General features: G+C 40.4%; 1 protein-coding gene across 2 annotated transcripts in view; it reads right to left on the bottom strand.

Moving 5' to 3' along the window:
* Positions 1–8,046: 8,046 nt before the first annotated feature.
* Positions 8,047–16,311, bottom strand: part of NDFIP2 (Nedd4 family interacting protein 2) — a 66,043-nt gene continuing 57,778 nt past the window's right edge. The window contains exons 7-8 of one of the 2 annotated variants that reach the window (XM_077812645.1): positions 11,989–12,094; positions 8,047–9,934 (exon numbers count right to left, since the gene is read on the bottom strand). In XM_077812645.1, coding sequence (XP_077668771.1) covers positions 11,991–12,094 — 104 coding nt within the window. In that variant the 3' untranslated portion in view covers positions 8,047–9,934; positions 11,989–11,990. Of the gene's footprint in view, positions 9,935–10,875; positions 11,086–11,988; positions 12,095–16,311 lie in introns of those variants that run through there. The other variant, XM_077812655.1, reaches the window with a different exon arrangement.

Here is a 16,311-nt window from a genome sequence, read left to right as displayed (position 1 = left end):
GTATACAAGTACTCATGCCCCTTAGCGGGCACAAAGTACATGCATTCTGCCTTTTTAGAGATGGGGACCAATGAGGCCGGTGTTTGCCACAGGGTATTTGAAATCTTAGCCACCACTTCATGGAAAGACAAGGCCACCCTACCCGGTGCCGATGGGGACAACACGTTAAACAGGGAGTCTGAGGGCTCCTCCATCTCCCCTGCCTGGAAATGGAGGCTTGCTGTCACCCTCTTTAAGAGTTCTTGGTGGGCCCTGAAGTCCTCCTGAGGCCCCGCCCCCCCTCCGTCCTGCAATCGCCTCCTCTGGGCGGGGTGAAGAGGCCGGTGCGGTGCTCTGGGTGTCGGCCAGCACTAGAGAGGCCACCTCCTGGTCGGACTCTGGGCACAGTGCTGAGGACACACGTCCCACCGCTTCCTTTCTCGGGGGTCTGGAGAGGGAGGCCGAGACTGCCTCCAAAACTTCGGCCACAGAGCGAGCTCCCACCGGGGCTGTGCCGCAGGCCACAGTGCCCACTGGTACCATTGGGCCGGCCACGACACTCGGTACCACTGCACCTGCTGTGGCACCGGCGGGGCCAGCTGTTCGGGTTGACTATGAATGGAGACCAGGCTGGAGCAAGATCTGCTGCTGTCTCTGGACTGGGAGGAGCGGCGGTGCTGGCATCTAATGACGGCCAAGGGACAGCGATCTCGACATGGAGGACTGGTACCGGCAGTAACAGCTGCTCTGTGAATGGCCTCGATGGGCAGACCCGCAACGGTGAAACGCTGGCAATTGACCCCAGGGCTGCGATGTCTTGGAGGAGACTTGGAGCGGGAGTCCGAGCAGGAACTGCGTCGACGACCATGCCGTGATTGACCGTGGTACCCTCTCCGAGACTAGGACCAATGGCGACGCCCACCACAGTCCTGCCAATATTCACTCCTTTAGGACAAGCAGTGCCGTGAGTCCCGGCCGGACAGAACCCAGCCAGTCTGGTCGGCGTTGAGGGTGATCCACCTGGACTCTGCCCCGAGCAATCGCTGAGCAGCGATCGGCGTCAGGAACGTTTCCTCGACCAAGACTGGTACCAGGCCAGAGGCGACTGCAAAGATCCCAGCATCAGCTCCCCCCTACGGGTACTGCTCTGGGCACCGGCATGGACATAACGTCCCAGGCTGCCTGGAGGCTTCAAGTGTGGACGGCATCCAGAGAGGCCGGTTCCGAAGGGAACAGGCTACTCCGCTCAACACGAGTCGGAGGCCTGGGCCCCGGTGGTGATCGAGCACTGCCCGACGTGGGCCTAGCCTCTGTCCCAGACATCCCTCGGTGCCGCTACTAACGGGGAAGTCTTCCTGGCCCTCTTGGCTTGCCCCATGGATGGGGAACGGTGCCGACTGGTCCATGGCATTGCAGGGTTGTTGCGTACCGACACCACGGTGCCAGGTACCGGTTCGGAGCGGCGTGCCAGGGTCAGGGTCAGCGCTGACTCCATCAGGATGGTCCGGAGCCTGATGTCCCTTTCTCTTTTGGTCCGAGGCTTAAATGACTTGCAAATCTTGCACCTTTCGCTGATATGAGTTTCTCCCAAGAAGTGCAAACAGTCTGCGTGCGGGTCAGTTCTTGGCACAGAATGCCTACACGCACGACTTAAACTCTGGGGTGCGGGGCATGCCCCAGCCTGGGCTCACTGACTAAACAGCTAAATAACTACAGGTACTAACGCTAAACGAACGAACAGTTCTGGGGACGAGCTACAGCAAAGCTGGAGCAGAGCAGTTCCGACGCACCTTCGCTGGCAGCAAGAAGGAACTGAGGGTGGGGGAGTGCAGAGCTCCCCTTATACTGCGCCAGGCAGGCGCCACTCCAGGAGTTGCAGGGGGTGCTCCCCCCTATGGGTACTGCTAGGGGAAAACTTCCAGCACCGGTGCACATGGTGAGCACGCACACCTATTGTGGAATACACATGAGCAATCACTCGAAAATAAGTAATTATTTATAAATGCAAATTCCAGATCATATTGAATCACAGACCCAGACCATGCTCTGAAATAGTATATGACCCAGAACAGACTTCATTCTCAATTTACCAAAAATAAATGTCTTTGGGTTGTCAATGAGATGCACAATGACTTTGAAAAGCAAGAAGTATGCATAAAATTAACACATTGGTCCAAATTCAGCAGTAGTGTATTGCCCTGATTTAACTGGAGTTGCATCAGGGGTGAATTAATTGCAAAATAATTAGCCCCCTTCATTCATATAGATCGGGGTGGGCAAAATACAGCCTGCGGGTTGGATCCGGCCCGTCTAACATTTCTGTCCAGCCCATCAGGCTCTTTGGCTGCCCCCTCGTGATCTCCAGGGCAATAAAAGTCCCTTTTGGCCCCATGCTGCTCCCGGCTGCTGTCTCTGGGCCTCTGTGCTGCCCATACCCACAACCACCACCCCCGCAGCTCCCATTGCCTGGTTTCTGGCCAATGGGAGCTGGGAGGATGGTGCTGGAGGCAGAGGCAGCACATGGAACTGCCTTACCTCCCCCCCGTGCGCACCCCCCCCCCCAAAGGCATACAGAGACATGGGGGGGGGGGGTGAGAGGGAGATAAGGCAGTTCCACGTGCTGCCTCTGCCTCCAGCACCATCCTCCCAGCTCCCAGTGGCCAGAAACCAGGCAATGGGAGCTGCGGGGATGGTGGTTGTGGGCACGGGCCGCACACAGAGACCCGCTGCCCCCCTCCTCCTAAGGAGTGCGCAGAGACATGCCAGCAGCAGCTGGCCGCAGCCACTCCCCCAACCATGGGGCCACGGCATGCAGGGAGCCTGCCTGAGCCCCTGCTGCACCAACAGCCGGGAGCCACCTGTGGTGAGCACCTCCTGGCCAGAGCCTGCACCTCACACCCCCTCCTGCACCCCAATCTCCTGTCCCAGGTCAAACCCCCTCCTGCACCCAAAATTCCCTCCCAGACCCTGCATCCCCTCCGTTAATATGGTAGAAATGTGCGGCCCGTAACGACTTACCAAATTTCCCCCCTGCAAAAATTATTGCCCATCCCGGATGTCGATTATAAAATAAATCTGCACATTAAGCTTCTAAGAAAATTGCAGGAGACATTCTCAAATGCAGAGGTAAGTAATTTAAAGAAAAAAAACTTGGAAGACAAACTAGCTGCAGACTGATCCCACAGACATTGCCATCAGTAGTCTTACAATAGTTAAGCAGTGACTTCTTCCAATAGATGCCCCAGAAAGGCCTGCCAACTTAACTCTGCAACACCCAGACACCACTGATAGAAAAATGTAATACACCCTTCCGAATGTGGATTGTGAAGCTGCCAAGAACACTACAGTGGCTGCAGCAGCAGCTGACTGATACTACAGCAGACAGAAGGAAGGAGAGCACATTTAACAAAGTGAGCAACTGGGAGATGCCAAATGAGTATTGCAGATGAATGTGTACATGTGCCAATTTGCTTTATAGCTGTGTTATTTTTAAACAGAACAAATTATGCCAGCAGCAGTCTGTATTTATGAGACCACATCTGGACATTTGCAAATCACAGTACGATACCAATCTACAAAACTACAAGCAAAAGGGACATCCGTCTGTAGTCATGTATAATGAGGAACCAAAGAGTAACTGCTCATTTGTTTAAGAGTCCCACCCAAGAGAGAGTTTTTTAGACCACAGAAAAAGAAAAAACGAACAACAAAGACAGGCAGATAGAAGAAGAGGTATAAGGTTGGGATAATCGTATCCCATTACATTATATTTGCTATATCCAACCAAAAATACTTTAAAATGTGTTCTTTAATCAGGTGTCCATTCTCATTTTAAATAAGAGATGGATATTAACTGGGGCTGTCAAGCCATTAAAAAATTATTCACAATTAATTACACTATTAAACAATACAAATACCATTTATTTAAGTACTTTTGGAGGTTTTCTACATTTTCAAATATATTGATTTCAATTACGAAGTGTACAGTGCTCACTTTATATTTATTTTTGATTACTAGTATTTGCACTGTAAAATATAAAATAGTATTTCAATTCAACTAATACAAGTACTGTAGTGCAATCTCTATCATGAAGGTTGCACTAATGTAGAATTATGTACAAAAAACAGCACTCAAAAATAAAACTATATAAAATTTTAGAGCCTCCAAGTCCACTCAGTCCTACTTCTTGTTCAGAGAATCATTCAAACAAACATGTTTGCTTACATTTGCCGCTTGTTTACACACCAAAAGTGAGAACAGGCATTCTCATGGCACTGTTGTAGCCGGCGTTGCAAGATACTTACATGCCAGATGCACTAAAGATTCATATGTCCCTTGATGCTTCAACCACCATTCCAGAGGATGAGTCCATGCTGATGACGGGTTCTGCTTGATAACAATCCAAAGCAGTATGGACTGACACATGTTCATTTTCATTACCCGAGTCAGATGCCACCAGCAGAAGGTTGATTTTCTTTTTCGGTGGTTTGGATTTTATAGTTTCTGTATTGGAGTGCTGCTCTTTTAAGACCTCTGAAAGCATGCTCCACACCTCATCCCTCTCAGATTTTGGGAGGCACTTCAGATTCTTAAACCTTGGGTCCAATACTGTAGTTATCTTTAGAAATCTCCACTGGTACGCTCCTTGCGTTTTGTCAAATCTGTAGTGAAAGCGTTCTTAAAATGAAGATGTGCTGGCTCATCATCCAAGACTGCTATAACATGAAATATATGGCAAAATATATATAGTGTCATCAGCATGATATGTCCCCTGGAATGGTGACCGAAGCACAAAGGGGCATACGAATCTTTAGTGCATCTGGCACATGAATATCTTGCAACGCCAGCTACAACAGTGCCATGCAAATGCCTGGTCTCACTTTCTAGTGATGTAAATAAGAAGAGGATAGCATTATGTCCTGTAAATGTAAACAAACTCCTTTGTCTTAGCGATTGGCTGAACAAGAAGTAGAACTGAGTAGACTTGTAGGCTCTGAAGTTTTACACTGTTTTGAGTGCAGTTGTGTAACAAAATTCTACATTTGTAAGTTGCACTTTCATGGCAAAGAGTTTGCACTACAGTACTTGTATGCGGTGAATTGAAAAATACTATTTCTTTTGTTTACCATTTTTACAGTGCAAATATTTGTAATCAAAAATATACACTTTGATTTCAATTACAACACAGAATACAATGTATGAAAATATAGAAAAACATCCAAACTATTTAATAAATTTCAATTGGTATTCTATTGTTTAACTGTGTGATTAAAACTGTGATTCATTTTTTTGTGATTTTCTTTTGAGTTAATCGCGTAAGTTACCTGTGATTAATCACCAGCCCTAATATTAACTAACCACTGCTGCACAGCCTTTGCTATTTGTAAAAGTTTAAAATCTCACTGGTAACTAGTTTGCTAGTCTAGAAAGAGGTTACAGAGCACAAGATACAGAAAAGGAGTAGAACATTGTCACTGTTTAATTGTTCTTCCTTGTGTGATATCAGAAGGCATGAGGTTGACCACGCAGTGGAAGCAAAAAAAAACCCACCCAAACCATAATTCTCAAGCCAGTAGTGACTTACATCTGTGAGTGACCACACAACACTGCATCAATTCTAGGAGGTGGAGAATGGCAACCACATGGTGGCTATATGTAAAATTTCCACTAATTCAAAAAAGTCACTGGTTTGAGAGAGCTCCCTTTATAAATAAGGATCTACACATAAAGAATAAGCAATAGCAATAATGTTAGTAAAAACTATCAAACTGGTGGAAAAATGTTTAACTTCAACCACTATACTACTCCTACCCATGTACCATCACATAAATTATGTTTGAAAATCTCTACATAGATACAAGCCTGACATTGCTAGCTGACAACTGCTTTCTGTTGGTATTATAGAACTGAGATCCATTAGACTAGCTGTCAAGCCAGGAATAGATATATTAGTGTTTGACTAATATATTTAAAAGGGTTTAACTTTCTATAGTGAAAAATACAAAAACATGCAACAAGAACTTCCTAGATTACGTTGTGGAGTAATATAGTCTGTTACACTTCAGGTCAAAAGAAACATACAATAAATAATAAAAAAAAAACACACACACAACAGGTTGTGGACCAGAGTTCATTTGTGTGAAGGGTTACCCCCTTAAAAGCTCAGGCAAGATTTTCAGGAGTAGAATTAAGTTAAAATTAAGCTCCCAATACATATGTAGCCCCCTAAGTAAGTAGTCTGCTTTTCAACTGTACGAGACTAACTTTAACTACCCATATTTAGTATTAGCTTAAATACATATTAAAACCAAATCAGCTAGAAATTGATAGAAAACAAAAAAACACCAATCCAGCCATTTACAAATATCAAAACAATGCAGCAAAATGGTTGACAGTCAGTAGGGTCTTTCTGCAGTTACATTATCAGAACACCCTAAGTATTATCCAAGATAGATATGCCATATGGCTAAAATGTTCCCCACTCCAAACTTCAGGGGTGGGGAAACTGTCTGAGTCAGTAGGGAAAGCAAACACTGGTGCACCTTTAAGGATTGCTCCCTTCCCCTTCCACTCCTTGTGGGAGCTCAGCTTCGTTATGGGCATCTGGGGGTTCCTAATGAACTGGCTGCATGGAAGGGAACATCAGAAGCCCACTGACTCCTATACATCCAGGAAGGTGGGTTTTTTTGTTTGTTTTTATAAGCCCTTTCCCCTGCTTGGGGATCATTCTGCAGTCGGGAGCAATAGCTACCATCCTTCCCTCTTTGAGATTAGCTGTTTCGGGTCCTTACAACGGGCATCACATTAGTTGCTTTTGGCCTGGAAAGAATACTTCCCTCACTGCCTGATTGGCCTGCAGCAACCCAGGATCCAGTGGCTAGGGTCAGTCGTAAAGTTCATGTTCTTGAAAACTGGTAGATGTCCAGAACAAGTCTGGTTCCTCGATAAACCAGAACTGGATTAGAGGACGGCATGTCCAAAAGAATGTGGAGAATGGGGCTGGGGCTCCTAATGGCTGGTACAACGAGGGTTCAACCCCTCTTTCCCCACTTCATTAACTTGTATACATGGGAAGGGCAGTACAGGGTCCCAGCAACAGTGGTGGGACCAGCTTAAATGGGTTGAGAAGGATGGGTGAAGGGAGCCCTCACCAGGTGGTACAAATTACGAAAGGATGACCTGCATCAGGCAAGTTATTGCCAGATTGTTTCCCAGATGCATTAATAAACTGTGGCCTAGCTGAACCACATTCCTGGTGTCTTGGACAAAGGAAACAGGCAAGAAGAAAGCTATAAATAGGGTTTGTGCAAGTTACTTAAAAATTTAATGTTTTTTCCTCATACTTCAAAGCTCTATTCTGCATTCAAACAAAAACTGTTTACAGTCAACCTCGTATTAGTTTGTTTTCTAACTTTAAGGCAAAAAGCAAAGCTGGCCAAATTTCTCCAAACCATGGAGGCAGCTGCTCCTATCCAAGTTCACAGGAAATAGCAAGAAAAGTACACAGCATTTGACACATCTGGAAGAGATTGCATAGTCTTTGAAAATACTGTCCTAATTCCTTTCCTCCTGCTGATGATATTTCAGGCTACTAAAGTGCTACATCAACTACAGAGGATTAGATAACATGTAGGCTTTAGCTCTACCCATTCTTTTTGTCAGAACAAAGGAGAAATTTTTCAAGCTAGCCCGGAAAAAACAAACATCCTGATTCAGAAGAAAGAATATTGTGAAATGTACTGGCGTAAACAGAGAAATGAACTGGAAGGTTGATATTTAACTTGGGAAAATTGGTATTTACTGTACTAGGTGACCAAGGTAAATTTAAAAAGGAAATCAGCATTACATGCTTTTCATGTTTGTACTAAGTAGTGAAAAAAAATGTCAATATAGTAAGTTTTAAGTAATAAAGCATGGAATGAAGGGAAGTAGTAGTACAGGAGTCTGGGATTTGTACTCATTTAGCCAGAAATTTACATGTAATTACATGCTAACTGACATACGTGAATACTGCAAATGGGTAATTCTCTAATGTAAGGTGCAAAATCCAAAAGCAAACATCATAATTAGCAAAACAAAATGTAATGTTTTATTTTCTCTCTCTCTCTCATAAGGACAATGAATGAAAAAAAAAACAGATGAACTTCAAAGGGAAATGCAAATCAACTATTAAACATAATGAATTTTATTTTATTTTTTCAAGAAAGGCTGGAAAGAGGAGTTTTCCCCTGAAGTGTTAGTCTATGATCATTTACCTTTCTGGTAGTTTTGAAAGATTAAGAATAATGAACAATGTGACCAGTTTACATATGCATTTTTTTAAAACATTCAGTATAGATACAAAATATAGCACTAAGTTAAGACAACAAATCTCATTCTTTTAATGTTAGTATTAAAGCAAAGCTCCAATAAAAAACAGAAAGAAAATAAATGTGTTTCAAAGATGCAAAATATATCTATTACTGGTTGCAACTGAGATTCCAGTTGTAGTAAAGAATTAAGAGGTCTATTCTCCCATTGTGTCAGAATCGTAAGTCTCAGACATTAGTGGGAGTTACGTATGTTTATGAACAGGAGAATGCACCTTCTAGAGATGATATATTTTAAAGAGTAATACTGCTACTTTTAAGTAAATACAATCAAGAACCCATTTCCTATTTTTGCTGGTAGAGCCTTAAAAAAATAAAACACCCATGAAGAAAAAAATGTTATTTCCAAAGTGACAATAAAAATGTACTCATCAGCTTCATTCTTATGTAACACTGAAGTATTTATTCTAAACAAGCGTGGTAAGACAGCTACAAAAGCCCTTTTGAGAAATTTAAATAAAACAGATTGTGTTTATATAAACACAAGCCTTCTTAATTAAGATGATCAGTGTTACAAACCAAGGAACTGATCTGCAATTGCACCTATGCAGAAGCCCAGGCCCAACTACATGGATCCAATTGCAGAATCAGGGCTCAATGGCCCAGTGCTTGTTTGTGAGAGTAGCGCCATCCCTTTTAATGGGACTTTCCATATGCGTATGGGTTTCCAGGATCAAGCCCAAATTAGTTATTCAAATCATACTGCGAAGAAACTAAATTGTTCCGATGGACATTTAAAAGCTTTTGCTCTCTTTTAGAATTATATCTAAAATAAAATTATACTTTAACATCCAAATTAGCCAAAAAATATTGTGTATATATATACTGTCCATATGAAGATTAAACATAATTTACAGTGAATGAGAAAATACTGTGGTTACAAATATATTTTGACATAATTCCTAAGAAGCAATCTAAACAGTAATCTATGCATAGTTATTTACACAGGAGCTAGCTGGAAGGGATATTTCATTTTTAAATCAATACATATTTTGGTCAGAGAGTTTGATAAAAGCTGATCAATACAGGTTTATAATAATCAGGAGCTGCAGGTTTTAGTAAAAACTTTATAACAAAAATGTTGTATGTTGCGCAATCATTCGATGAACCTAAATGACATAAAAAACTAACTATAACCTGACCTGGTTAATCTGAATCATTTAGTATATCCCATTTTTACTCTCAATTTAACTTCAGATCAACAAGACAGTGGTACATACATGCTGAGACAAACCACCATTTAAATCTTTCACAAACAACAAGCACAGATTAACCAATCTGACTGTACTTAATCTCTATCATCAGACTGTATGTATGGTTTGTTCTCAGTTCAATCCTATCCTCTAGTTAGCACATATGCAAATGTGCAAAAACAAAAAGGCAATACTTAATATAAATATTTACTAGAATGAACAGAACTGGCACTTAAGCAAAAACCACCCTGTCATTCGTTTTAGAAGCTGTATCTTTTCTTCACAAATTTGTCTTCTGTTTTTAGTAGTCTTCTATCCTATTAACTTGGAGGGTTACCGATCATCTGGAAATTTCACATTGGTAAAGGAAAGGAATGTCTGGTTGATGCAGTCTGGAGATAAAGAAAGAATCATACTTCAGTTCTTCAGACTGATTACCTGTAAGCAACACTGATAACTGAGTTAAGATTTACAGCTGGGGGGAGGAAGGGGAAAAAAAAAAAAAAAGTAGCTACTCCCCAAATCAGGATAACAGGATAACAGAAAGTGACAGGATTAAAAAAACAACCCTTAACTTTCAAAAATATTCTATAGTTTTTCTCTTGAACGATTTGTATGTTTCATGATATTTTAGAGCTGCTAACATTGACAAGTAAGTAACTTTCTGTCCAGTGCAATTATTCCTTGTATTAAATGAATAAAATTCATTCATTTATGCTTGTTGGCATTTGCTTTGACTGTATTATTTCAATTTAATACTTAAAACCTTTGAACAAATATTAAGTCTCTTCAAGAGCTGGAGAGCTTTTTTTCCCCCATAGCCCTCACTGTGATGAGGTCAGAAGTCTGGGGACCTACCCAGCACCCACCGAAGTCAATGAGTTGACTTTAGTGGGTGCTGCATAAATCCCGAATCTTTGATCCTATACCAGATTTCCATCTCAGATGAAAGACTCACCGACCAAACCATCACAGATTCTCTTAGGTTTTCCTTAAAGCCACTGTGTTCAGATACAATGTATGCAGTTAATTTTTAGTACCCTGAATTTTAAAAGTTTTATGCCTGCACATGTATTTTATTCATCACCATAAATTATTTAGCAAAATAGATACTAGATGTTTTCATGCAGTGTTTACTATACTTTTCCTTACTATGTAGAGGCCACTGTACTGCTCAGAAAATGAAAGATGTTATTCCTATGAAAAGAATAAAATACTGCAGTGTGGAGACCACTAACTTACTAATATATGGCATTTAAAAATCAGCCTAAAAGTTTACCTTACTGCACAGTTTTGACAAAATGGCACAAAGTAAACACACAGTACATTGCAATTTCGCTCACTTAGATTTATTTCTTGATCAAGATCTGTAAAGCATAGCATAAGTAATTATTTTCCATATTTTAAATGGAGTAGGTGTCTAAGTGGATGTCACCATCTTAAATAAGAGACCCATCATTTCTAGACTAAGTGTCTCTGTTCTTTTCCCCCCAGACTTCCAATACTGTGTTGCTGGTTACTTCATACTGATCCTGAGGCCAATCTTGAAGAAAAAAAAAAGTTAAGAAAATCATCTTTATGAAGTTAAATATAGCTTCTAAATGAAATCAGATTAAGAACCAATACCAAACATTTCAAGTTGCTCATGAAATAAGGAAAATGCTACAACAGTTACTTGTGGACATGAAGATAGTGGTTAGTAACGCTAAAAGCAACCGAGTCTCCCTGTATTAAGTTATGTAGCAAAATCCAAAAGATCTACCTAATGGATAAAAAGTCTATAGAAGCAAAAAAGTGGACATGTGCCAAACAGATTAGTCAGATAGCTTAAGGTTATACAGAGCACACTGTTAGATACATCATAAAAATCGTGGCTCACAACTGGCTTAAAAGAGTCATGTACAGAGTCAATATATGTCTGGTTTCAGAGTAGCAGCTGTGTTAGTCTGTCTTTCTTATCTCTTCAGAGCAATATCAATCAGACTTAATATTCAGATTGCCAGTGAGGAAGCACTGATCTGACTGATCAGTTCACATTTGCTGATGACTATCCTGATTGGCTGCAGATTGATTATACAAGATGAACAATTTTCACCTTAATTTCTAAGTTGGTTTTAGATTTAGAATGCTAGTTTCAAAAGAACACAATATTTTTACTTTCAGAATGTAGCGTTATAAAAAGCATCATACTTCTAAGTACCTTCAGAATGCATGGCAAAACACAATTCTTTTTTTGGTGGCCAAGATCTAAAGTTCCTTAAAATAAATCTTGATTTCAGCTCCTCTGTGCTCAGCATTTACCTCTAGAATAGTGGTTCTCAACCTATTTACCATTATGGTCCAAATGCAATACTACTGTACAGCTGTGTGCTGACTAGGCTGCAGGTTGAGAACCACTGCTTTAGAGACTTAAGTTTTAATATTAAATATTTACAAAATTGCTTACCTCTAATACAAGAAGAAAAATCTTGTTCTATGAGCAGCTGCCATGCTTTCAGACATGTTTCGGACTTTAAGGTAATTGACAAATCCTCGGAAGAACAGGAGGAGACCTGAAAATATTTAAAATAGATATCATGAGAAGTGCTAAGGTAGCCAGTCATATTAATAGGTTAGATTATTAGCTGTATTAAAATAATGGAAAAAGTCAGTATTATTTGTATAACCCTGATCTTCCACAAACCAACCATGAGTTGTGAGCCTTTAGTGTCTTGTCCCATTCATATCTATATAAATTTATGTATCTAGATATATAGTTCCAACATCAGGAAAGATTTTACAATGAACTTCAGGGTTTTAGGTTTCTAAACAAACATACAAAACACTTTTTTTTGAAGTACGCAAAGAATGTTTGCTATACAGTTTTACAACATTGCTCCGTTTCTTCCTTTTTTAAAAAAAAATATAGCTTCTAACTCAGAACAATAAAACTGCTGTTGTGTCAGAAGACCATCTGAATTCTAAAACAACCAGAAATATATAGATGTAGGAGAATAAAGGTACTTCCAGACAAATAAATAAAATAAAAATAAAAGCGCTAGCAGGAAGATGATAAATGGCAGTAGATGACTGCTTGATGTTTGGACTGGTGAAGTTTTTTGGCTGGCTAAAAGAAGAGGCAGAGTATTGACTGATTAACACAAGATTTGTTGAGCATTAGTTGTAAATACATGCTTTTTTTGGTGTAAGTCACTTAGAAAGTAACACCACACTTTCTCTAAATTATTAGAGCTGAAAGATGAGGGAGTTACTTATAACAATAGGTACAAAAACTGGTCAAATGGAAGTTATTTTTCAAGTTTCAATGTATAATTAAATGAACTCACTTTCATATGATGTTGATGACAATTTAGCAATTCAATGACAGACTGGACTTTTTTTTTTTTTTTTTTAACAAAAAGACTATCAATGAGTATAAGGCTAGTAATATGGCCTAGGGCAGAAAGTATAATGGGACTCAGGAAACCTTAGTTCTATTCCCAGCTCTGCTATTCCCCTGCTGGGTGACCTTGGGCAAGTCACTTTACCTCCCTGTGCTTCAATTTCCCCATCTGTAAGATGTGGATAACGATATAAAGGGAGGTAAGTAAAACATTTTGAAATCTACCGATGAAAAGGGCTATTTAAGAGCTAGGTCGTATTAATTTATTATTAATTATTATTATTATAGTAAATAGGGAAAAAAGTAGTTGTAGAAGAATTGCACTTCACGATTTATGGTTTTATAATCTCTAACTTTTAGGCATTAAGAGGACACTAATACTCCATCTGCCTATTGTGAGGTATTTTGCACTTTCTTCCATGCTGCTGGCCATTGTCAGAGACAGTATAACGGACTAAATGGATTCTCGGTCTGATCGAGCACAGCAACTCCTATGTTTGAGATGATGGTGCTCCTTTAGGATTAGCAAGCTTCTTTTAGAATACTGAAAAATTAATTTCACCAGCCCATGTATGTGTTTCTCACTACCATAGCTAAGCTTACATAGGGCAAGTCTACACTATAAAATTAAGTCAACCTAAGTTACATCAACGTACTGCCACCGCAGTAATTCCATCGCTTTTACACATCCACACTATGCCTTGTGTTAGTGGTGCACATCCCCACCAGGACCATTTGCATCAATTTAACTGCTAGCGTAGGGCATTGCGGGAGTGTTTCTGAAAGGGAGCAGTTGATGTAAGCAACACAGTGATTACAATGACATTGAGTCGACACAAACTACATCAATTTAAGCGCTATGTCTCTCGCAGAGGTGGAGTTATTAAGTTGGTGTCGTGGGAGAGTTACATCAGTCGGAGCTACGTTTTAGTGTAGATGCTTACAGAGTTAGGTAGACGTAAGCTGCCTTACATCAACCTAACTCTGTAGTGTAGGCCAGGTCATAATTAGAGCTGTATGCTCATCTGAGAACTGAATATTTTACAGTTGTCTTGAAGTTTATACTAGTGGATCCCAAACTTTCTTGTGTGTTAGTCAAAACCACTTCTTGCTATGGGAATGGCACACTTTCTCCCCTCCCCTGTATCCCAACAGGCTATGTCCCAATACAGTTACTGTAATTGCCCTGCTTTTGTTCATCCCCGCCCCCACACTATGCTGGCCAAGGACTTTTGTTTTCTTTTCACTGTGATTTCTTTCCTGTGTGTTTTTTCCCCTATTGAACTCTTTTTTGCTTTTTGTTGTGTAGAAATCACCCTACTAAAAAACTAAACTCATTCACCCAGCCACCAATAAATGGTGCCAGGGGCTAGGGAAAGTTTTGCAGATTGTTGACTTTGAGAGTAGAGTTATGTGAATAACTCGTTGTTTGGTTCATTGGCAGTTCCAAAAACTTGTGGAAAAAAATTAATGTCAGATCAACCCAAAGCAAAATTTTCCTGAGTTTTCAGCAAATGGGGGAGTTTAGGGTCAAATTAAACATTTGTTTGACCTGAAATTAAATGTTTCATTTCTGGGCATTTTTAACCTTTTAAAACAAAAACAAAGGAAATTTGAAACAAAGGGCTAGATTCACAAGGGAACTTTGGTGCCATTCACAAGACTGAGTAGACAGAGATGCTCTCCACATGCCTAATAAACCAGTGGTCAGGGCACTCAGCTAAGATGTGGGAGATCCAGATTCAAATTCCCATTCTAGAGCAGGGACTTGAAACCAGGTCTCCCACCTCCCAGGTGAGTGGTGGGTCTCTCTCCCCCATTGCAGCTGTTCTGCTTTGTATAAATTAAATATTCATTTGAGCAGGGACTGGAACATTGGTGTCTCCCCACCAATCCCTAAAGTGTGTGCTTTCTTAACTGGACTAAAAAAAAAAAAAAAAAAAATCACTCTCACTTACTCTTTCTGGTCCAATGAACATTTAATTTTTTCAAGTGAAACAATTCACCAAAATCAACATGAATTCATGAAATATTTCAGTTGACCTGGTTCGGCATTTTTTGATGAAAAAAGTTTTAGCCAAACCATTTCACCCAGCTCTACCTAAGAGCAAGTCATAGGTTTTTGTGACTAAGCTGAAAGCTGTGGGAATAGAGAAGTTTAGACTGCATTCTACTGCATGAACCTGCAACCATGCACACAAACTGCTTCCATGTCCAGGTGGCTTTCAAGGACCCACAAATGAAAGCTCTTTTTTGCATAGCATGTATATTGAGCAGCAGATCCAAGGTCAATCAACTTTCTGCATTTCTCCCAGATGGGAAACTTAGCCAGCAGTGCATTTTTTTATTTAAGAAACAAAGCACCTTTTTTTAAAATTAGTATTTTCTCCCCCCCCAGTGTGTTTACTTTGTGCATTTGACAGTACTTCATGAGCAGCCAGTCTGACTCTTTTGTGGGTAGTGCACCCCTCTCTTCAGGCTCTAAAAAAGGGAAGTAAGTATGCAGTAGGCATTTAACAATGAAAAAAAGAAAAGGGAGATGATGGGTGAGCCTGAACATGTTTGATGGTGCCACTCAAAGTACTGTCCAAAATATCCTTCTGAACATAAGCAAGACACCAGAAAAACTTTTAGTTGTTTTTCCTTTTTTAAAAGTATTTTTTTTAAAAAAGGACAGATCATGCCCTTTAAATGGTGTTCCAACCAGAAAGTTGTGGTTTTTTTAAAGTAGTAAAAAAAAATAATAATTCTGTCCCTTCAAGCTCAGAGTATTTTTTTCCACGTTCTGTTAAGTCTCTACTTAGTTAAATTCTGACACTGTGATTTTTGTCACTGAAATACATAGCCCAAGATGTTAAAGACTGTAATTTTAAAATATTCACACATAAACAAACGTTTGGACTGACAAAGCGATCTTTAGAAAGTGAGAATGATATTTATTCAATACATCTAAATGCCAGGTAGTACCTTTCATCCCAAAAGGATTCCAAAAAATATTATAAAGTTTACAAATTAAGGTCAACATTTTCAAACTTGTGAGACTGAAGTTAAGCTTCTTAATTTGTATCTGGCATCTAAACAAAAGTGGCCCGATTTTATTTTTATTTTTATTTTTTTTGGAGGTCCTGAGTACCCACAAGATGTTACTGAAATTAATGGGAGCTGCAGGTGCACAGAACCTCTGAAAAGCACCCTCCTTTTATATAGGTGGGCAAAGAGGAGTTAAGAATCCTTACTTTAGGCATCCAAGTTTGAACATTTTGATTTAAAATTATTTTATATCTATGCAGGGAATCATTTCATCCACTCCTGAAATACAGTCACCCCTGGGATGAAACATGAAAGCTATTTAAAGGCCTGGTGCTACGAGGTTTTCAGCAATTGTGA

This window comes from Eretmochelys imbricata, chromosome 1, assembly GCF_965152235.1.
Source record: "Eretmochelys imbricata isolate rEreImb1 chromosome 1, rEreImb1.hap1, whole genome shotgun sequence".
Taxonomy (NCBI): domain Eukaryota; kingdom Metazoa; phylum Chordata; order Testudines; family Cheloniidae; genus Eretmochelys; species Eretmochelys imbricata.
The sequence above is the reverse complement of the archived record's forward strand: the minus strand, read 5'-3'. Positions and strand labels throughout refer to the sequence as shown.